This window comes from Thunnus albacares, chromosome 16, assembly GCF_914725855.1.
Source record: "Thunnus albacares chromosome 16, fThuAlb1.1, whole genome shotgun sequence".
In the NCBI taxonomy this organism is placed as follows: domain Eukaryota; kingdom Metazoa; phylum Chordata; class Actinopteri; order Scombriformes; family Scombridae; genus Thunnus; species Thunnus albacares.
Genome location: NC_058121.1, coordinates 16,485,293 through 16,508,452, shown reverse-complemented (window position 1 = coordinate 16,508,452; position 23,160 = coordinate 16,485,293). Strand labels below are relative to the sequence as shown.

General features: G+C 38.6%; 2 protein-coding genes across 2 annotated transcripts; one reads left to right on the top strand and one right to left on the bottom strand.

Annotated features, from left to right (window-relative positions):
* Nucleotides 1-2,777: 2,777 nt before the first annotated feature.
* On the bottom strand, nucleotides 2,778-8,873 carry LOC123000030 (G-protein coupled receptor family C group 6 member A-like). The gene is made up of 7 exons (XM_044377464.1): nucleotides 8,480-8,873; nucleotides 8,198-8,364; nucleotides 7,849-7,958; nucleotides 5,582-6,358; nucleotides 5,277-5,443; nucleotides 4,618-4,799; nucleotides 2,778-4,449 (listed from the first exon to the last, which is right to left on the bottom strand). Exons 1-7 carry the CDS (start codon nucleotides 8,668-8,670, stop codon nucleotides 3,266-3,268), a joined length of 2,778 nt encoding a protein of 925 aa, XP_044233399.1. The 5' UTR covers nucleotides 8,671-8,873; the 3' UTR covers nucleotides 2,778-3,265.
* A 1,106-nt stretch (nucleotides 8,874-9,979) lies between these two features.
* Nucleotides 9,980-22,586, top strand: tmem63a (transmembrane protein 63A). Its single transcript, XM_044329570.1, has 23 exons — nucleotides 9,980-10,108; nucleotides 12,186-12,381; nucleotides 12,473-12,552; nucleotides 12,766-12,844; nucleotides 13,668-13,705; nucleotides 13,871-14,013; nucleotides 14,524-14,575; nucleotides 14,691-14,799; nucleotides 15,148-15,218; nucleotides 15,337-15,417; nucleotides 15,876-15,993; nucleotides 16,792-16,925; nucleotides 17,316-17,459; nucleotides 18,047-18,200; nucleotides 18,282-18,388; nucleotides 18,494-18,580; nucleotides 18,942-19,007; nucleotides 19,358-19,520; nucleotides 20,014-20,119; nucleotides 20,268-20,435; nucleotides 20,569-20,684; nucleotides 20,773-20,823; nucleotides 21,233-22,586. Exons 2-23 carry the CDS (start codon nucleotides 12,211-12,213, stop codon nucleotides 21,371-21,373), a joined length of 2,379 nt encoding a protein of 792 aa, XP_044185505.1. The 5' UTR covers nucleotides 9,980-10,108; nucleotides 12,186-12,210; the 3' UTR covers nucleotides 21,374-22,586.
* Nucleotides 22,587-23,160: the final 574 nt, after the last annotated feature.

Here is a 23,160-nt window from a genome sequence, read left to right as displayed (position 1 = left end):
ATTACCTAATCAATATATTGTTCATGTGATTTGGTGTTTATGCAATGTACAGCAATAATTAGCTTTTTTTTTATGTTACTGTACTTTATGGAATATTTTCACAAGATTTTAGTTTCGTGTTGATCTTTGATTTACTGCAGAATTACAATAGTTATTTTTTAATGTAACTATTTTAAAACATCTAAAGTGTTTAAATAACAACAGGTAGGCTACAGATGATTCAGTTCATCATTTATGTGAAACGACTGGAGGAGTAATGTAGGTGAGAGAAAATACAAAGATATGAACAGATATGTAACAAAAAAAACAGCTGAATATTATAGTTCAGTCACAAAAAAACATCTTAACCCAAAGTACACTTACTAGCTTTTTCTAGAGCTTTCAACTGAATGCTACTGTATAGAATACATGACAATTTAACAAACATGATCTCTTGAGGCTCCAGAAAAAGCTAGTAAAAAAGCTAGTGAGTGGACCTTGAGTTAACAAAACTTCAGCACACAGTTACACCGACATCACCATCCCTTATTTCCTCTCCTCCCTACCTCCTCTCTCCCTCCCTGGTTGTCACTGTTTCCCTCGCTGCTCCCCTTTAAGTGGCTGTGATTGACAGGTGGGCTATATCCATGCAATATCACCCAGCGCACGTTCCTATTCCCTCCTGGAGCCTTCATCCGCCGGTCAAATTAACCTTCCGTGCCAACGGGAGGGGGCCCTGCGTGGGCCAATCAGCAGGTGATTAGGCCGGGGGTGGGAGGGGTGAGGGGGTCACCGCGATGGGGCCATCGCCAGCCTGATTGGTTTCAATCAGTGGCCAGCCGCAAGGACAGCTGGGAGCTGAGCCGCAGTGAGCGCTAATCAACGCGTCCCACAGTGAGGCATGAACAGTCACTACACACACACACACACACACACATACACACACACACACACACACACCTTCACACAAACAGATTGATGTCGGTGTACACCTACACACTGACAACACGGACATCACTGTGTGTACACATTCACACAGAGACAAGAAACACACAAATACACACAGCAAGACATGGGAAGCAGAAATGAACAGTCAAGACCACAACAGATAAACAGAAAACCCCATAATGGAAAACCAGAGAAAAAAAGAGAGAGAGAAAAAGAGAGAGGGAGGGAGAGAGACATACTCAGAGCAACTGCAGAATCTCATAGTAAATTGAATGACTAATTGCATTGGATTCGTTAATTTGACCACTGGCAGATCTGATAGGGGCCTGTGACATTGGTTAGCGATGCTCTGTCCTACAAACCACAACAACACATCTCCTGTGATGTCTCAAAATGTGGAACAATCCAGATTCTCTCCGCTATGTCTGATGTCATGCTAATTCTTGTTCAAATCTTGGTAAAGCACAGCATAGAGCAACCAGTGATCAGATGAGATGAGAGAAGTCACAAAGAGTATATTATTGCTCTTCTACAGTGGGTTGAAAGCGGAGGAGACACACTGATCTGCTCTGGTTTATATTTATGACAGTCAGTGTTACTGACTTCTTTGGTAGTGGGTGGGATCATTGAGAGGAATGTCTCTAGGGCGACCAGAGCAATAGGAGGAGGATGGTGTATGTGTTTTTTTTCCTTCAATGGACACATCTGGGACCAAACCCAACAATGAGACACACTTGAAGTCATTTTTCCTAAGGTTCTGTGTCCAGAAATATGAGTGCCACCAGCTTCCAACAAGGAGCACTAAAATAAAATATTCTTCCTTTATAATCAAATGTTGAAAAAAATCTAAGTGGGTGCAGAAAAGCAAGTACTTCCTTCATTATTCAGTATGACAAAACAAGGAAGAAAAAAAAAGTTTTATTTGGTTGTCTATCTCTGTGAGTCATCATTGTTTTCATTTTTACAGAGTGATAAGATAGCAAACAGACTCTTCTTTGGAACAGGTACTTCCTTCATTAGTCAGAATAGCAAAACAAGGAAGAAAATGATCTTTTAATTGGTTTTCCAGCACTGTGAGTCATCATCAGTTTAATTTTTACAGTGATACAAAGCCAAATAACAGACTCCAATTTTGAACACTAATGACAGGTAAGTCAGTCAACACTTTTTATTCACATTTTCCACCTTCATGAAGTATTACAGTCTGAAATGTGAGATCTCAGAGAGCCTGCAGTATATTAATCATTACATAGTTTACTTGAAGATGTAGAGAAGATTGTTAGACTTTAAGAGAAGTTTCTTTTCAAGATAATATTTGCCTTTCTCTGACTAAGGTTTGTGTGATATGATTTCAGTCCCTAGACACACATACGTCTAAATATATACATCACCATAAGAAACAGATAATTATATCCAAATCCATGATAATGCAAACTTGTACCAGAATGATTACAAAGTAAAGTACTGATTCTTGCCACAACGACCTTTGACATCGACTGTATATTTGATTGAGGTATTTTTGCAATAATATTTTGCTATGGTGTTTTGTCCTTAAATACCTCAAATGACATTAAGAGCTAACATGATTAGTCAATTAATCCATTAGTCACCATTAATCAGAAACAATTTTGAAAAGCAGTCATTTGTTCCAGTCATTTTTACGCAACAAGAGTTGATCAACAAAGTTTTGATCAGATGGTGCTTGATGAAGTCAGGAAATCACCAAAGTTATTACAATTCATCCTATGAGGAACATGAATGTCTGTTTAAAATTTCATGGCAATCCACCCAATAGTTGTTGAGACATTTCACTCCACAAACCCCAAAGTGAACGTCATGGTGGCGCTAGAGGAAAATGGCACTAGGATTAATCCTCTGGGGACCACGAATGTCTGTTTAAAATTTCATGGCAATGCATCCCATACTTGTTGAGATATTTCAGTCTGGACCAAAGCAGTGAACCGACCAACCAACACACTGACATCTCTGGAGCCGAGCTGCTAGCATTCTTAAAATTCCAAACGTTCTCTGGTTCATGGTCCTCAAATATGAGGATGTACTGCTTTTCTTGATTTGATAGTAAACTGAAAATCCAGGCATATGGACCATTGGTCAAGTTAGATTAAGCATGCAATTTGAATAAAGTCACATTAAACTCTGGTAAGATTCTAATACCTTATTTTTTTTACAATCTACTGACATTTTTAGGCACAATGATGAACCAATTAATCTATTAAATGATTAGCAGATTAATCACTAATAAAAATTATTGTTGCCCTAATAATATTTGAACCAATACATTTTATGCTTAAGATGTAAATATTGTAATGATTTTTTACTATTGTGAATCACTGTGGTATTGTGTTTGCAAGCTTAAATATTTCCTTAACTGCCTCTTATTGGAACTGTGGTCATTCTGCAACTTAGAGAACTGTGAATTTGAGACTGGACTACTAGAGACTGATGACAGACCAGAGCCCATGGATGAGTTCAGTGGATCTGATGACAGTGGATTTGACATTGGTAATTCCACATCTACAGCAGGGTTTTGGATCCCCTCAGAGCTAAATGAAGATGAGACCAAATTCCCACTACTACTATTTAGGTTATCACCCAAGGAATAGTTCCTGATTTCCTGGCGGAACGCACTCTCTGTGTTTGCTTCCTGTTTAAACAGAATAATGTAACACTTTGTGAGGAACTGACAAAACAGGATGCCATAGGCTGAGAGGAGGATGACGACCATCTCTACTGCTGGATGGTACTTACCTTCTACATTGACATACACCGGGCCAAAGATGATCCAGCTGATGAAATAAATCAGCATACTAAAGGTGATGAACCTTGCATCATTGTAACTATGAGGTAAATTTCTGCCCTTGAAAGCAACACCAAGACAGATGAAAGCTAATACGCCAATATAGCCTAACATGGCACCAAATGCAGGAAAGAATGTTTCATTGCAGAAGTGCAGACGCATCTTTTTGTCTTTCATTGGCTCCAATTGGGGCTTTGGTGGCTTGAGTGCAAGCCACACGGCACAGATGATTACTTGACCTGACAGGCACACTGCAATGATGATGTAGGGTTGGTAGAGCTTCTTCAGGATTCTCTTAGTGTTGGGGTCAAACTCAAAGGCCAAGATGATCTTAAAGGACTTGACCATGATGCAGGAGACACACAGGGTGAAGCTCAAGCCAAAGAGTACCTGTCGAGCTTGGCATTGCCAGTGGTTGGGTTTACCACCAAATAATATTACACTCACAAATGTGCTCAAGAGAGAGAGGAGGAGGAGGATGCAGATTGGGCCCACAGATGCACGCACAACAGGGGTATTCCAACGTGCAAGGAAGATGATCCCAACAATAAGGGTAAGCAGTGCCCCTAGAGCAGTAACTGTCAGCAGCACGATATGATACTCATCATTCCATTTCAGGAAAACAGGTTTCTTGGGGGTACAATTGTGACTTCCTTCAGCGGAGTAGTGAGTAACATTATTACACTCATGACATTGTGTGGAATCTGCAAACAGATGAAGAATGCTCATTATAATCTTCAAGTCGGATATACCTTTATCCCTCATAGTTGGCAAAGTCATATATTTGTTTGGCAGAGTTACCATTGTTTTGTTTTTTCTTGTATAATACAGGTCATCAATGTTATTGGAGTGTACTTAAGTCAGATACACACCGGTTGTGTTCGAAAAGGAGTCCTCAGGACAGGGATTGCATTCATAGCAGCAAACTGGCTGGTGATCAGATGACTTCTTCACGTAGCCTACTTTACAGGTGTCTGAGCACCTGGAAGTCACATTTCTCTGAGAAGAGAAAGAATCCTTATTATACACTTTCTTGATAGAGTTCATAAATATGCTACAGTCTTTGAGAAATAGAAGGACTATGATAGGTAATGCTTTGATGAAATGCTCATCTTTTGAAAACACAACTAAGGGTCAACAGCCATGCTAGTGGCTCTGTGAGGCTGTATTGTAATTAGGCAAAGTCAACCTAGTGGTGGCGCTAGAGTAAAAGTCAGGGGATTGCTAAATAATTAGGATTCATCCTCCAGGGACTATTAACGTCTACAGAATTTCAACCAATCTATCCAACAGTTGCTGAGGCATTTTAGTTTGGATTTAAGTGGTGGACTGACTGACCAGCACATGCATAGATTCACAAAACTAGCATGGCTAAACATTAACTGAGTGAATGTAAAGAAAAGGATACATAGAATAGAAATTAGAGTGATAAATACATGATAAAAGAGTCAATTAAGTCATTAAAGGAAGGTAAATCCTTACTGTGACATTCTGGAAATCTTGACGTGTTTTTGGTGAGATGAAAGTGAACGTCTTGTTTTCTATATCGTAAGTAGCCACAATGTAGCGCACATCCACAGAGGTTGATTGGTTCCTCCACAGGATGACTTCATATCCTGAGTTGAGGTCACCCCTTTCGTTGAATGCATAGTTTTGCCCGTCCATGTGGAACGTTGCTCTCTTTAAGGCTTCTCGTAACTGGAAGAGAAAAATGTTGAAAACGGAGTGAATTTGTGATCATGCTGAAAAAGAAATTCATTTTCACAACTTTCATTTTAAGTCATATTACTTCACATTTAGTCATATATGTGTGTGTGCTCATGTGTGTGCATTCACCTCCAAGGGTTTTAATCGCTTCGTCTTACAGTCCCTGTTGACGCATAAGTCTGCAACAGCCTGAGCAATAGCTCTAACTGCCAACTCAACACTGAACACAGCATGCGGATATATCATCTGCTTTAGTGCCTCAATGGCTCCCAGCTCTACATGTGAGGAACTAGCTTTTTGTCCTTGCTGTTGATTCTTAAGAAAGTCATACAAGAATGGGTTGTTCTTGTTGTGGTCAGGGTTCACATCAAGATTACTGAGATACTGCTCAAAATTGTTTGTTTTTCCAGATTTAAGTGTAGTCCCAAAGATTATTCCTACATCACTTAAAGTCCAGTTTCCCAGTACATTAGGTGATTCTGACCAATTATCACTGGCCACCCAAACTTTCTCCCTGCCTCGAGGATCCTTGAGAAGATTGTCAAAAAGATACATCATGTGGTCAGTTTTGGCAAAGGACACAATGACCTTGACTTTTTCATTTTTAGTAATGTCTTCAATTGTGGCATTGATGCTGTCCTCGAGTTCGCTGTCACTCAGAACCTCTGGGAGGACAGAGATGAAGGCAAAGCAGATGTCTTTGTCTTTTGCATAGTGCTGGAGTCGGTCCCGTGCATAGCGGCCAGCGTCACTATCAGTTATGACGACACCAACCCAAGTCCATTGGTTTTTTTCGACAATCTCCATGATGACGCGTGCTTGGTGATCGTCCTCTGGTACTGTCCTCATAAAGCTTGGAAAACGGATCTTATCACTCAGGATACCAGCGGTTGAACCATAACTTATCTGTGGAAATGTTACAAAACATATAAGAAATTGCCACATGACACATTTTTTTCTGCATTCATATACGTACTTGATATCTTAAAGGAATAGTTTGATATGTTGGGAAATAAGCTTAGTCACTTTCCTGCTGAGAATTAGATGAGAAGATTGATACCACTCTCAGCCAGTTAAGTTGCCTTCAGATGATAAAATATTTGTTCTATGCTCACCATGAGGAAGGGCGCAGAGCATAGTGCAGTTTTTCTTCTATCACTCTCTACCTCCCCTGCTTAAATGTGTTGCGTCTGGCTACGTCACATACAGCTGTTATCTCATTGGTTGGGCTTTGAAAGGTCAATGGCAACCAAGGTCAAAGCTGTAATAATTTGAACTTTGAGTGCAGCGTTCAGTGACAATTTTGAACACCAAGGGCAGAGCTTCCGCCTAGTTGGGCACCAATGCTCACCCCATAAAAAAACAATGGCACATCCAGCACAGAGCAGCTTCACTGCTCATCATGTGTGGGCACCTTTAGCTTTGCTTAGTTTAAAGACTAGAAGCAGCCCAGATAGCAAAATTGCTGTGGCCCAGATCCAACACACACTCGACACTTTCAGCACTTTGATCCGGCCCACATACCATGTGGAATGATGGCATTTGTGGGGTCCACTCCTGTTTCCCAGATCTGGGCCACAAGCAAGCTGTATGTCAACAAAGAACAAACCAGATAAACCAGAGCTGGCCCACATCCAGAATACACATACCTGAGAGGACCACATCTTTACCAAAAAAGGCCCACATTTGATTTGGGATATTTGGGCCATATTTGTTATTTTATATGTGTGCCATTTCAGGTTCACATCCATTTTGTGTTGGCCAGAAGAAGGCCAGCAATGCCGCATCATTGCCTGAAGTGGCCCACTTCCATATGCTATCTGGGAGGGGTAAACAGCTAGCCTGGCTCTGTCCAAAGGTCCCAATTCTTCCAACACCTCTAAAACTCACTAATTAACATGCTATATTTTGTTTGTTTAACCCAAACAAAAACTTAAGTGTAAAAACAATACATTTTGACTTTAATTTCTTGACTGGGCGAAGTCATTTCCTGGAGTCACTGCTGGTTGTCTGGCAAACTCATGATGACAAAAGACTCCAGGAAGTTACAGCATGTAGCACCCCTTAAAATTACAATGTGTTGTTTTTATACTTTTTTTTTGGATAGTCAGGCTAGCTGTTTCCCCCTGTTTTGAGTCTTTGTGCTAAGCTAACTAACTGTAACTATGTGCTAGCAGCAGCTTCATATTTAGCTGATAGATAAGCGAGTGGTATCAATCTCAGTCTGAGCAAAAAAGTGAATAAGCGTGTTTCCAAAATGTTGAACTATCGCACTGTTGACTTTCTGGTGAGATTTTTTTTGCAGTTCATTTTTGTTATGAGGTTTATGAATGCAGAAATCTTTCATTCAGAATTTAGCAGCTCATCAAGACATGGTCAAGACAGCTCAGTCTTACCTGAGGTATATACTCCAGGTTGAGTTGCCTAGTAACTGATATGGATATCTCTGAGTAGTATTCACCGACAACAGCCAACACAGGTGGGGAGGACCTGTCTGGACCATCCACTTTATGGGATTTAATGGATAGTAATAAATAATTTCAGAGGGCAGCCCTTGCATTCAATATTCATATTATTTTTTGACATTTTTTCTTCTCTTTTTGTAGTCATGAAATCGTTTTCATAATTAATGTGCTATGTATCACAGTAATCCCAAAAAGTCTTTAAAGTACAGTTATTGATGGATGTTTATCACGACAGATTCTTGAATTAATGCGTTACATTTCTAGTCCTGAGACTACTCACGGTTTCTCTTCATGAAGTATGGGATTTGGTTCAAGGCAGTGGTAACGTCCCCACAAGAGTCCAGTATTAATAATCCAAGGGTGAGGTTCCCCAACTCATGCCTCTTATTTACCTCCTCCACTGCGTGCACCATTATCAGAGACTGGACCAGTCGAGCATTACTGAACCTGTGGGATCCAATCACACATATTTTTAACACTTGCACCCAAATTTAACACACACATTCATACGTTTACTGCTCAATGTGCTTCAAATAAAAACACACATCAGGGTAAAACCTACCTGTCACAGGTCCATGTCTCCCTGCCATCTTCTCCAGGGGTCATTTCCACGCTTTCATGTATTGGGAACAATCCACCAATCATAATGTCACCTGGAACTGTGACATTTTTGGAACCTGTGGTACTAAAAATCTGGCCCAGAAAAACTAAGGCAAAGAAGTAGAAACTAAAGAAATGTTTTGTCTTCTTCATTTGTTCTTTTAGTTAGCAAAAATCTGCTTCAAAGTATGTCTGATTTCCAGATCTCCACTAAAATCTCAGTTGTGAATGCCCGTGGATTTGTCTCACCAGTGTATTTGTAGAAGTCAGAGCTGTCTGTGAATTTCTTGAACTGGAAATACAACTCATCCTGTTCCTCATCTTTTTATAAGGTATCATATGTAAGACATGAGGAATGTAGAAAATGTTGTCTGCAAGTCTTGTCACCATTACGTAAATAGAACTTATGCACTGATGACCATGTTGTGCAACAATGCCTGATGGTATCAGTGTCACCCAATTAAAGCTTCCTAGGAAGACAAAGGTTTTTCCCCAAGTGGTTGAAAATACATATTTGAAGAAGAGCTAAAGGAAGTAAAGACATCCACACCCATTCTCAAATCTTCTTTGGAGTTATCAAACCAGGAAATCTATTACCTTGTTTTTGTTCGCTCATTTCTTATGAATTTCTTGCCCTAGATCGAAATTTAGAGGGTGTGCTATTTTAAAATAACAGAGCAAAACTTATAAGAAAAACTGCTATATAATACATTGATTATAGATCCAGACTGACATCAAAGAAATGCAAAATTAAGAGCCTTCCATATTTAAAAAAAAATCCATAAAAACAGTAATAGGAAGTACCACTCAAGTATTGTACTTGCATACAACAAGAAGGAAATACTGCACTTTTTACTCCTAAAGTTACTAACTAAAGTAGTTAAAATTAGCTCTACCCCAATCCAATGCTGCAATTTTAAATTCTGCTGACACGTTAATGATACAAAGAAAAAAGAGGGGGACCCGCTGAATGCAGAAAAAGTGAGAAATGCCTCTCTCTGTGTTTTTCATGACATTAAATGCCTTTATTTGTGCACATATTTCGCATATCACATGTTTTCACTTGTCTGTATAAAAAGGCAGGTTTAGGGAACCTATTTCCAGTTTTTTTTTGTGAATACACATTAATGATACAGTAATAACAATTAAACCAATAATTTGATAGCCTATTATATAGCTTTAACAATATAATACTCTAATAGGTGTCTCTCTGTCTTCTACTTGGCTATATCTTGCTGATAATACTTTGTACTTGAATCCAGGACTTTTACATGTATGAGTATTATTTTAATAGGTCATAAATCCCATAATTGTTTACTCAATGTTTCTTTGTGCTTAAAGACAAGAAATCGCATTATTATTTATTGTTGAACTTAACACTTGAGGCAATAAGCATGAGACTACATGACTTCTAGAGTTGGGAGGCTCCTCCTGCGTTTCTCAGAAGCTGAAACAGCCGCCCATTCTGCTGCAGCGTCTGCGCATGCTCGGAACAGGAAGCGAAAGGGACCGGAGAGTGTTCATCATATTTTTGAGTATTTACAGTAAAAAAGAAGTTTCCTTTTCGACAGGATAAAAAGCAGACATACAGGTAGGACCGTCTACACACCGTCTATACACCACATACCAACTTAAGCAACTTGGAAACGCGATTTATGTAAAGTTTCAGACAAGAATATCAAGTTTTCTTGGCGGATGTTGACATAGCTGCACTTAAACTGTTGCTTATCTTATTATCATTAGCAAACTTTTACACTGCGAGTTTTGCGTACGTGTTGGTTCAACTTCCATAACCAGTTTGCCACGTATTGTTTAACTTTACGCTGAATCCAATAAAACACTAAATCAGCCGCTTGTCACTGTTTACAATTTTGTCATGAAGTGTCGACTGTGAACTGTCAAAACAGTGAACAGCTGTTGAGGTTCCACTTTGTATGTCGGAGACAAATGGCTGCAGTTAAACTACCAGCAGATACGTACCTGGCTACTCATTTTTATTTCTCATTAACTTTAATGTCTCGGTCAACTGACAAATGTGGTTATATCATAAACTTTATGCGTCCGCGTGACTCAAAGAGCGTGCTCCATCTATTTCAGGAAAGGTGGGGCGCGAGGGTCTTGTTAATGAGCTGTGACGTCTGAGATTTGACATGGACTCCAGTGCTGAAACCAGTGACAGTTGTTTTATCTTTGCCTCCGTCACAGTTCAGCATGACTTAAATCCACTAATTCTGTGTTCAATCTTAGAAAAATGAGAAAGGCGTAATTATGATGCAGCTGTCTGTCTGAGACATGATCAGTATAGGCTTTGACTGCAACTAGAGCTGCAATGATTAGTCGATGGAAAGGAGATTTGATAATCGATCAATTGTTTCAGTCATTTTTCAAGCAAAAGTGAATACAAATTCTGGTTCCAGCTTCTCAAATATCAGGTTTGGCTACTTTTCTTTGTCATACATGATAGAAAATGAAATATCTTTGGTTTCGGACTGTTGGTCAGGCAGAACAAGCAATGTCAAGCCGTCATGTGAGAAATTGTGACACTATTTACAGACATTTTACAGACTAAACCAGTAATAGAAAAAGTAATTGATACAATAGATTAACGGTCAATGAAAATAATTGTTAGTTGCACTCCAATAAATGAGTACCTAAAAGCTCTAAAATCTTGCAGGTTTTCATCCCCAACAAAACACAACACCCAAATGTTGAATGTGGTTATGAGTGAAATCACACCAAGCTGTCCTTGGCTGGATCAAAAGTCTGCATACATGCTGCCCTCCAGGGCACACGGTTAGAGACCCCTGATGTAGGAATTACCTTGTATTTCCAATTTGATTGATCAAGTCATTTGTCAAGCAAAAGGGTCAAATATGCAATGGTGCCAGCTTCTCAAATATCAGGATTTGCTGCTGTCTTTGTCTTATACAGTATGATCTTCTCTAATTTATATAAGGGTGCAACAACTAATCGATTAATCAAATAGTAGAACGGCAGAAAATTAATCTGCACCTATTTTGATGATTGATTAATTAATAAAAAGTATTTTTTTTAAGCAAAACCTCCAATCGTTCTTTGGTTCTAGCTTCCTCAATGTGAGGAACTTCTGCTTTTCTGTGTTTCTTATCATTATAAAGTACATATCTTAATGTTGGTCTGACAAAACAAGACATCGGAAGATGTCACCTCGGACGCTGTGAAACTGCACACAGCATTTCAGGCATTCAGGCATTTTATAGACAAAATGATTAATCAGGAAAATGACAGATCCATCAATAATTAAAATAATTGTTATGTGCAGCCCTAATCTTATATTATTTTTAATAGTTTAGTATTTTGGATGGTTGGTTGGACAAATTGAGCAATTTGAAGACAGCATCTTGGACTTTTAATCTGTGATCCACATTTTTCAATCATTTCAGCCATTTTATCAACTTAATAATTAATCAGTTAATCGGAAAAATAATCAACAGATTAATCGATAATGAAAATAATCATTAGTTGCAGCTCTACGATTTTTCAGAGCTGAGCTGTCAAACAAACTTGATGGACAGGGACTCTTAACAAATTCAGCTACCAAGTAAACTAGAAGATGATCTTATTGTAGTTGAATTGTTGTAGCAATAGGAGTCATGCTTGGAATAAGTTCCTGGTGTCAATGTCTGCAGACCAACTGCTGGATCCTCTCCAGCGATGCCTTCCGTGTTGTGGGAGCAGTGGTCCCTGCTGGTCACAAATGGTAGCTCTCTGTCTAGCAGCCTGGACAACAGCAGCTGCTTCAGCTCCACACAGAGCACCGTCCTGAAGGGAGTAAGCTTCGGAGGAGTGCCAGTTGTGCTACTGATCAACTTCTCCGTCTTTCTGGTATGTGTCATGTTGGTCTGCCTGTGATGTGATTCTGAGTAAAGTAAAGTTAAACTCTTGTGACCCTATTTATCTGTGTTTCTTGTCACAGGTGTTGCTGATCCTGTTCTCTATTATCAGGAGGAAGTTCTGGGACTATGGGCGTCTAGCGCTGGTCGCAGACAAAGAAGGGTCAGTTCTTGATCTGACACACTTACATTTTTTTTGGCTCTTAACACTTTCTCAGCGATGGTGGTATTACCTTAGTCTTGTGAAGGGAAGTAGACAAACTGACCAGAATAAATAAACCTAATGTAGTAGTTAATTGATTGATTATTCCTTGTTTTCTCAATTAATTGATGAATCATTTTGATTGAGTCTTTGACACTGACCTTTGTGTATCAGGTTCACTGAGTCAACACACCGTCGCTATGGACACATGTCATCTATCAAGTCTAGCGTGGATGACCTTGAGTATGAAATGGTATGTAAAAGAAAATCTTTGTCTTTTGGTTTTGGTGCTGAAACTGAAGTATCAGTAAACAAAGCAAAAAAGAAGCAGCACTGCACATTATACTGCATATATGAAATTACAACAATTGTTTTTAAATGTGCTCTATATTTAAAGTCCCCCTCAGGTCAAAAATGTTTATTTCATCTTGTTGCTTCAGTTGGATGTTTGAGTGTCACTGTGCAGGATGATGTACAGTACCGGTCAAAAGTTTTCCTATAAGCATGAGTTGTGACATCACAACTAGTTTGGAGCCGATCCTGGTCCAGTATTCAACTTACACAAGTGTGATGTGGAAGTGCACATACACTGACTTTGCAATGACGTAGGAGACATCTTGTGTCCAGCAGTTAAATTTGTAAAATGAACACTATTTGCATATTCATAGATTGTTTTGTTTAAAGAGGGAGAAGAAGTAGGTTTCACTTCAAGGATTTTGACAAGATAATTTAACTTTTTTTGTGAAAAAAAATCATAGACAAAAATTATTATGCAAATTAGAGTGTTTCATATACATCTTAAAATATGTCCAGAGGGGATCTTTAAATAAATTGACTTGACAACAACAAAGTGGCCTTATCAACACTGCTGCTTTAACATATCAATAAAAAACAGTCCAATTAATTATCGCGAACACTTAGTTGGGCTCTAAAATCACTTTTGTTTCACTGATTTGACAAACTATTGTACTAATGTGCCTAGTTTAAAGATGATTTTGGGAGACAAGCCATGGACCATCAAGAACTTACCAAAATATTTGTATGTCAGAGTACTCAAAATATGTCTTTTTGTGCAGGGTTTCTGTTCTTGGCTGCCGTACATCATCAGAATGGAGTAAGTGACTCAAGTGTAGTTTGTTTATGTCTGTTGTGGTTTTGTTATGGTGAAATATTTCTCAACTTGTGTCTCAACCAACTGTCTTTTGTCATTTTTGGTTTCTTCTAATCAGTGTGTGTGTGTGTGTGTGTGTGTGTGTGTGTGTGTGTGTGTGTGTTTCAGTGAGGAAAAAATAAAAACCAAATGTGGCATGGACGCCGTTCACTACCTGTCCTTCCAGCGTCATCTTATCATCCTGTTGTTGGTCATCACCATCACCTCCCTCTCAATCATACTGCCTGTCAACCTAACGGGAGACCTGCTGGGTGGGTTTTGCATTATTCTACAAGAAACTCTGCTTTACAGTGATTATAGTCCAGCATTGCACACATGTACAATGATAATGATGACCAGTTAATGGCTAAAATTACAGTTGAAAATCAGGAGCAGGACAGCACTCCAATTTGTTGATTTTTGCACTGACATTCTGGGAAGGGCTGCCCAGCTTCATATTGAGGATTCAGCACCAGTATGTATATAGTGGGGTTGAGCGTGTTGATTCATTGTGTAAAATTACAGTTACCCTACACATTTTCAAGGCTGTTTGACGTACAGATTATAGGTCAGGTGTGCATTTTATGACAGCTTCAAACATGAATCAAGCAATCAAAAACCGAGGAGCTGCACTGTCCACTTCATAATCAGTGACTTGTCTACAAAGTGTGTATTTTTTTTTTCATGGGTGATTTTGAGCGATTGGTCATTTAAACTGTTTCTGTTCATGTTCTTATCTCTACTTATTTTCTTTCAAAAAAAATGCTGCTTATTTCCATCAGACAATGATCCACTGAGTTTCGGAAGGACAACAGTTGGGAATCTTCAAAAGGGGTAACTACTGTTATATATATATGCTTAGACGTATAAACAAGAGTTTGTATTGCAGAGGACTATTGTGGTTTGACAAGACAAAATCCTTTCTGATGTCTATCATTTTTGCTTCTAGGAACAACCTGCTGTGGCTGCACACAGTGTTTGCAGTTGTTTACCTAACCCTGACAGTTGTTCTGCTGCGACGTCACACATCACAAATGAAAGGCATGCGTAGAGAGACAGTGAGTCAGTTACTATATAAGACTAGACCACTAGATAAATAGATTTATAAATAGATAGATACTTGATTTATCTCAAAGGGAAATTAAAAAGTTTGATTAGATTTTATGAAAGTTATGAGCGTCCATACTTGGTCTGAATGCCAGTTACCTTTCTTCCTGTCTTCAATGGCAGCATTAATTTAAACACATTACTATCTCTATTTTCCCCCACTGGATTGCACCTGTCTATTAAGAGCTAAACACATAACGAAAAATCAGATTACAGTGCTTGACAACATTAACTAGATGCTAAGTGGCTGTTATGCTGGAACCTGACTTTAATCTATCATTCTGGTTTTCTGTTTGTAGGCCAGAACCACTTTGTTTGTGTGTTCAGTCCCTAAAACGGCAACAGAGGAGGCTGTAAAGACCCATTTTACGTGAGTAGGCTGAATTGTTTTCAGATTTTGTGAAGCTGAATTTTGGTCTTCAAGCATTGTACTTGCATGCTACCAGTAATATTTCCATTCCTCAATGTCAAAACTGTTTTTTAAACAGAGAAGCATACCCTTCCTGCCAAGTGTGTGCCGTCACCCTCAGCTATGACGTGGCCAAGCTCATGCACCTTGATAAGGAAAGGTAAGAAATCAGATGTAACTGTAAATAAATATCATGTGATGGTTGCCCTCTGTGGCAGTGAGTACATACCAGCACGTACAAGAGGGCATCGGTCTCAAAGTCATATCTGCAGCTTATGTCCTACGGAGCCACCAGTTGAGCACAGTTCATATATGTTGATATTTGGTGTTTAATGTGAGCTATACAATATACAAATTCAGTTTCCGTTAAAGCTCCACTAAGTAGCTCCATGTCTGCTAGGCAGCTTGTTGTGAAGGGATTTTACCCACAAAAAAATAGAACTGCATTGTTTTATCACAGTTTAATCACTTTGTAAAATACTTGGAACTGCTTTTGTATGAGATTGTGCTCTACAAATACATTTAAACTTTAAAATGAAGCAGCATGGCAAAACACAAGTGTTTGCACTGAATTAATTTAAGCTAAGTTTAAGCATCTTGTGTGTTTTTTCACCCCAGGATGCGAGCTGGTAAAAACCTGCGCTACTATGAGCGTGTCTTTGAGAAAACGGGGCAACGTGAAATGATTAACCTCCAACTGTGTGGTCACCTCTGTTGTTGCGCCAACTGTGAGAAGGTGAGATGGAGCAGATGATTTGACAGGTTCATGCAAGGTGTCTGTATGTCTGTAGTTTTCATCTTTAATGTTGAAATCTATGTCAAGAAAAGTAAAAACATGTAGTATTTTTATACCAGTGTTTTAAATGTTTTTTTTATCAGTCCTGGATTATGGTGACATTTTATACATGCATGCTTCAGCTGCAACTCTGAAGCCCTTAGATGCTGTCTATCACTCTGCACTAAGATTTATTACTGTCGATAATGATGATACTCATCATTGTGAGCTGTATGCTAAGGTTGGGTGGCCCTTCCTCTCTGTAAGGTGTGATAGACACTGGGTTTTATTTATTTATAAAGCCCTTACTGGTTTTTACATCACGTCATTGCCCTTATTGAATACACTCAAATGATTGGATCAAATTTCAGGTGCCAGCTGTGTTTACAGAGCTTGGAAAAACCAGTTTTTCTTCCTGTGCACCTACAACCTGGAATAATATGCAGAACAATCTAAAGCTTATCTCATTTTTATCATTCATTCATTTGTTTTATAATTTTAACTGTTTTTATTTGCTCTTAGGTTTCATTATTTTACTAATTTGGCTTTTTTTAAATGGTAACTTTTTATTGCGGTTTTTATCACATGTACCTTATCTGTGTCTCTTGTTGCCTTGGATCTTTTATTTATTTTTTTTACTCGGCTGTATTGTAAATGAGGTTCTACCTTAATGTATTTCCAAGTTGAAATAAAGGTTAGTTAATTCAAGATTGCTTCAAATGAAGTATTCAATCTGTGTGTGTATGTGTGTTTCCGCAGGTTGATGCCATAGAGCACTACAGCACCAAAGAAAAAGACCTGCTGGAAGAGGTGAGGAAGCAGGTAGACTTGGTGCCACAGCGCCCCCTGGGGATTGCCTTCGTCACCTTGCAGACAGAGGCTATGGCTAAGTAGTGAGTACTAATTTGAAGACATATGATAATACAATATAGTCCAATATCAATGCAACCAGTACCTTATGACAGTTTTAGCTGTGCCTTATTGATGTTTTTTTTAATGGGGAAATGTGCTCATACTATCAACAAGAAGTTATTGTTTTGCATTCAGTACGTGCCAGTGTTCCCTGCCATGAGAAGTTGTGTGGGAGGTGTCTGGCAGCCTAGAAGCAGCATTATGTATGCTGACTATGCTTGTCTCAGTGAACAGTGATCTCTTGAGTTTATAGTCATTACATTACTTTTTACAGGAAGCTGAAATTTGGGCAGCTGTTATTGTAGAAGCTGGTTAATGTGCATCACTGACAGCATTTTTTTTTTTTTTTTTTTTTTTTTTACTCCTGTCAGCATTTTGAAAGACTTCAATGCAATCCAGTGTGGCGGCAGAAGCTGCTGCTGTGGGAGGGAGCCCCAGCCTTCATCCAACAGTGGAAGTCTGAAGGTGAAGAAGTGGACGGTCAGCTTTGCACCACATCCCAAAAATGTGTACTGGTAAGGATATTCATCATTGAGGAATCATATGTGTTCCATGCAGATCATATAACTGGGTATTTATAATACTGGTGCCAAAAGGACTGGGTAATAATTCAATATCATCATTAACTGACTATTAGTGGAATCACATGATGTTTTTGTTTTTACTAAATGCTTTCGTCCAAATGAATGATTCTAATTAAATTGTTATTGAACTAATTGAGTTATTGAAGTTTTTTGTGTCTGATGTAATACATAACAGTTGACACATTTCATTGCATTGAATGCCAGTTTGATGATTTTATGTGATGTTGTATACATTTTTGATAATGTGATATAGATTTAAACCATGAAAGTATTCTTTGTTATATTGTGCCACTGATTTCAAAGATATGACTCAAAGTATCGACGAGGTATCTCAACAGACCATACTTCAATACATATAGCACAATTGTCCTTGAAAAAGACAACACATTCCATATAATGTATATAATGTTTAAACTTAAAAAATACAAAATTGTTGTTTAGATTTACTTAATTGAGTGTAACTTTTTGTGTGTAACTGCCCTGTTGCTTCTTTTTCTTCTATTTTCCCCATCCTACAGGGACAATCTCTCAGTGCAGGGTTTTCCCTGGTTCATGCGCTATGTGATGCTCAACTTCCTTCTTTTCTTCCTGCTCACCTTCCTCACGACTCCCACCATCATTATCAGCACCATTGACAAGTTCAACGTCACGAAGCCCATCTACTATCTCAATGTAAGACTTACACATGCAGACGTGTCACAGTTTTATTTTCAGTGCTACACATCTACTGATTGTATGTATTTTTCACCCTAGAGCCCTATCATCAGTCAGTTCTTCCCCACTCTCCTGCTGTGGGTCTTCTCTGCATTGCTGCCCACCATAGTCTACTATTCTACACTAGGAGAGGCACACTGGACCAGGTATGAGACACACACACACACATACACATTATGTATTGGTGGTGCAGTGATTGGTTTCTGTTAGCAGAGGAAAATGTTTGTGATCCAGTGCCATCTGTGTCTCAGGTCTAGCGAGCAGCTGAGCATGATGCGTAAGCTTTACTTCTTCCTGCTCTTCATGGTACTCATCCTCCCCTCACTAGGACTCACCAGGTAATTTGTGTAACCATCTGTTTTATTTTTCTGCAGTTTACCCAGTATTAAGATTCATTGTTTATTTGCAGTAATAATTAAGCTGTAAATGCACACACATTAAAAAAATGAGGAGGCATAAGATTACAATCATTTCACCTTTGATTCAGTGACAAACTACCCTGCTACCATCACCTCAGCCAAGTGTCGATGTTCCAAAAACAAATCCTTTGAGTCCCTAATAGTATGCACTGTATACACAGTAAAATATTAAATTAAAAAGTAAATGTCAGTTAGCTGTTTCCTCTCAGGATGATTCAGAAGGAACCATGCCTAACTTTTAGCAATTTTTTTTTTTTGTTTGTTTGTTTCTCCTCATTAGTCTTGCAGTGTTTTTCCGCTGGCTATTTGATAAAGAGTTCCTCTCAGATGGGAAACTCAGGTTTGAGTAAGTAACCCTTCCCTTTTGCTTCTCGCTTTTCTTTAATTCTATTTGCTTCTCATCAAAAATGTACAAATTAATTTTAATTGAGGCTTTCAGACTAATGTTTTAGTCATACAGTTAGTCAGTTAGCAGTCAGTCAGTTCTGGTCGTAAGTTATTTGCAACAGTTTCTCTAAAGTTATGACTGAAAATATGTGAGAAACACAAGATAAGAAAAGGAGAATGTTCTCTTATGCAGCCTGTTAGTTTTGTATCAAATTGGACTGGATTCTATTGTCCTCAAATTTCCACATTGGTTTCACTTTATTGTCCATTTCTTTTATCTTTTTGTTTTCCTTTCCCTCCTTACACCAGGTGTGTGTTCTTACCTGACCAAGGTGCATTTTTTGTCAATTATGTGATTGCGGCGGGCCTGGTGGGTTCTGGGATGGAGTTGTTGCGGTTGCCAGGTTTGCTGCTCTACACCGTTCGTATGGCACTTGCTCGATCTGCTGCTGAAAGAAAATATGTTAAACAGGTTTGTGCATTATAGGAGTGCTGCACCTGGGCACCATGGCCTAATCTTTGTTCATTGGCCAGGAGACCTACTCAGTCATAAAGGGTTTATTTAGCAATGTTTTAGTGGAAATAAATGATGTGGACATATTCACTTTTAAATGTATTTTGTGATTTTGATACAGTTTTTCTGATTTTATGGGTCTTTTCTCAACATTATTATATAATAAGTGTATTCCACTTTTATAATGTCCTCTCTCACGAAGGTAGGTGTGGAAAGTCTTTGGTTAGGTGTTCCATGATATGCGGAATATGTAAACAATCGTAAATGAGTGTGTAAACAGAAGTGTTCTGGCCAAAGAATGATCAATGTTTATTAGACTATACAGATTTATAATGTATTGTACTTCCAGTAAACACAAGTCCATGAAAAGTTCGAGAAAAATAAAATATTTTGTTTTTTAACTTTTTAATTCTCAGCCTCACCTGACTTTTTTTTAAACTTTTATTTACAGAACCAGGCCTATGAGTTTGAATATGGAGCCATGTATGGCTGGACCTTATGTGTGTTTACTGTCATTATGGCATACAGCATCATTTGTCCTATTATTGTGCCTTTTGGTGAGTAATTAGCAGGGCTTTACACAAGCATTAACACACTCACACACTATACTGTGTTTGTCTGAAATTAATTTCTATACCACAGCATAGTCCCAAATGTCACTTCCATGGTGGTGATTGCTGCGTTGTGTGTGTCTGACTCCGTCAGGTCTCTTATACATGTTGCTGAAGCACCTGGTGGACAAACACAACCTGTACTTTGCCTACCTGCCTGCCCGCCTAGACCGTCAAGTTCATCTGGGAGCTGTCAATCAAGCTCTGGCTGCGCCCATCATCTGCCTGATATGGCTTTATTTCTTTTCTGTCCTCAGAACAGGTTAGATACATGCATACGCTAAACCTGGAAAAAGTTATTATCCATGAATTGACCTGAGATTCACTAATTAGTAGTCCTTAACCACAGCAAGTGAAAAAAAACTATGTGTCTGGGTGCATATGTGGTGTTTCAGGTTTCTGGACTGCCACTTCACTGTTCACCCTGGTGGTCCTGAACATCACTGTCTTCATCTGTGTCAGCTACACCTGCTTTGGCCATTTTAAGTACCTCAGTCCACACAACTATGAGGTGAGCGTTTGCTTGTGTGTGCAAATACAGGTACCCATCTTTGTCATCGTGCACACTGAACATTCATATTTCCCATGTGTTTTTGCAGTCGAAAGAAGATGATGAGGATACAACTGAGGGATGTGATGAAAACACCACGGTACTGTACTTGTACTTGTTCCATAACAAATTACATATTTATATTGATTATGTTTATCAGGCCAGTTCTTAATACTTCTGATCTTAATTTATTAGATCAGATATATTTAGAACTGGCCTCATAAATTGACTTAACTCATCTTAACTATGCTGAAGTCTTGATTGATCATGATGCCAAGTTTATATCTGATGCATCCTAATTTGCCTCATAAGTTTTCAGGAGCTTTATCCATCCCTAATCCTGAATTTTCTTTTTTTTTATCAAAGTCATACTTTGGTCGTTACATGCAGTATTGCATCCAACACATCAGCAAGGATAAAATAATGCATAAAAATGAATACTGAGAATCACTTTTATAGCACTTTTGTTTGTTGTGAGTACTCATCTCTCTCCTCTGTGATATTTACAGGTCTACCTTCCCAGGGTGCTTAATCCCAAATCACCTGCCAGCACCACACAGGCATCTAAACTCCAGCAGTCTTATGGCTCTACGGAGGAGAGCCCAGGCTACAGCTCCAGCCCAGTGGAGGGCAGCATGTCAGATAGCTGAATCAGTGTATTTCAACACTGAGTCAAAGTTTCAAGTCAGGATGCCCTCGACTCCTGATTGTAAATCTGCTTATTTAACAAATGATTTCAGCATTGAAGTCAGAGTCTGAATTCAGCTCTACTCTACTGCTTAGTCAGACACGGCCTGTCCCGATGAGAGGAAATCTCCAGATGGGATGAGAGAAGAAAGTGCAATAGATTCCAAAGCATACGTCCCCTCTACTTTTTGAGAGATAGGAGTTTAAAGTACCATGTGAGACACTGGGTCAAAGATGAATTGCACTCTACAGGAAACAAGGCAAATAGGAATTTTAATTTAAATTTGGATCAGTATTTGCACTGGACCAGAGTAGCACATCTTCTCTCTCAGTCTTGTGTATTATAAAGCACAGTTACTGTACATGCTGTATTTTTCTGTGTTTAGCCTTTTTGATAAGGACCAATCTACCAAAGAATGCCTTGCCATTTCAAAGAAGCCATAATGTTTGTAAAACAAATACTGGATTTAATTTCTTGCACATAGTGAAGCTAATTATGCAAATATGAAGAACAAAATAATCTGATGCCACTGATGTGGACAAGAAGAGCTTTTTATTTGTTAATACTTATGTAGATTTTGTCTAGTTCAGACGTCTCTCATGTGCCTTTATTGATTCCAAAAGACAACACCTGCCAAGGGAATAGCTCACTGCTCAATATTAATATTGCAGTTTTTGTATTAAGAGAGGACTGTCATGTGTACTAACAAGAGTTTACTGTTAATACTTTTGTAATTAGACAAAAGAACCAACATTTCTATCAGTATTGCAGGAATTTTGCAACTCAAAGGTTTTGTTAATATTTTGTTTGACTCATGTATTATAATGGTTAGAACCATCATTTTCATTATTATTACAGGTAAAACAATAGTATTCAACCATCACTGTAGATATTCTTTAATAAGGTCAAAGTTTATTTGTATTTACAATACTTTTAATTTCTGTTTTTGCAGCTTTTTAAAATGTGCATTTTTAATAAGGAACTGAATCCTTAAAGCAAACTTGAAACTGCTCAGTGGTTAGTAAATGGAGAGTTTATTCTCCAAAGTTAAATTGATAGAATTGTCAGTTCCAGATGTCGACGAAAAACTCAGCCTTGATATTGTAAATGGTTGTACAAATTTCAATATTAAACAGTCTGTCATGCAGTTTTAAATTACAAAAAATGGTAACAACTTTACAGTTGTGAGCGTGGTTTGTCATCGGGGGGCACTGTTGAGCCGTGGTGGGGTAGCTTAACCTCTGAAATATTCATAAAGCAGTGAAAAAAGGATAAATGCACAGTGTTTCATTGAGGATTTCTAACATATTCTGACATTGGTATGAGCCAGTTTACTGACAATTCCAGTAGCTCCACCTCCTCACCTGATCTTTCACTATTGTCTCCCTTTCAGTTCTCGTTCCCTTTGCGTCCACTTTTCCCTGCCCTTTTCCCCTTTCTCACCACGGTACCTGCCTCAGCTGAGAACGACCTCTGTTGTCATTTAAGGGTTTTTAGTGGGCTGCAGTTGTTAAATATGGGTAATGAAGTGCTAAGCTAACAACATATCTAGGTAATTAGCAGTGATGAAAAGAAGGGGAGGCTATTGGCAAGGATCAGTGTGCTCTAATGGAACCTCACAATACTTCTTGAAATGTATAACATAAATAAGGAACTGAAGTGTCTCCAAAACAACAATAATTATAGAATCTATAGATACAGATCCATATGCACATATTAACCTACTGGTCTTACACCACCTACATACAT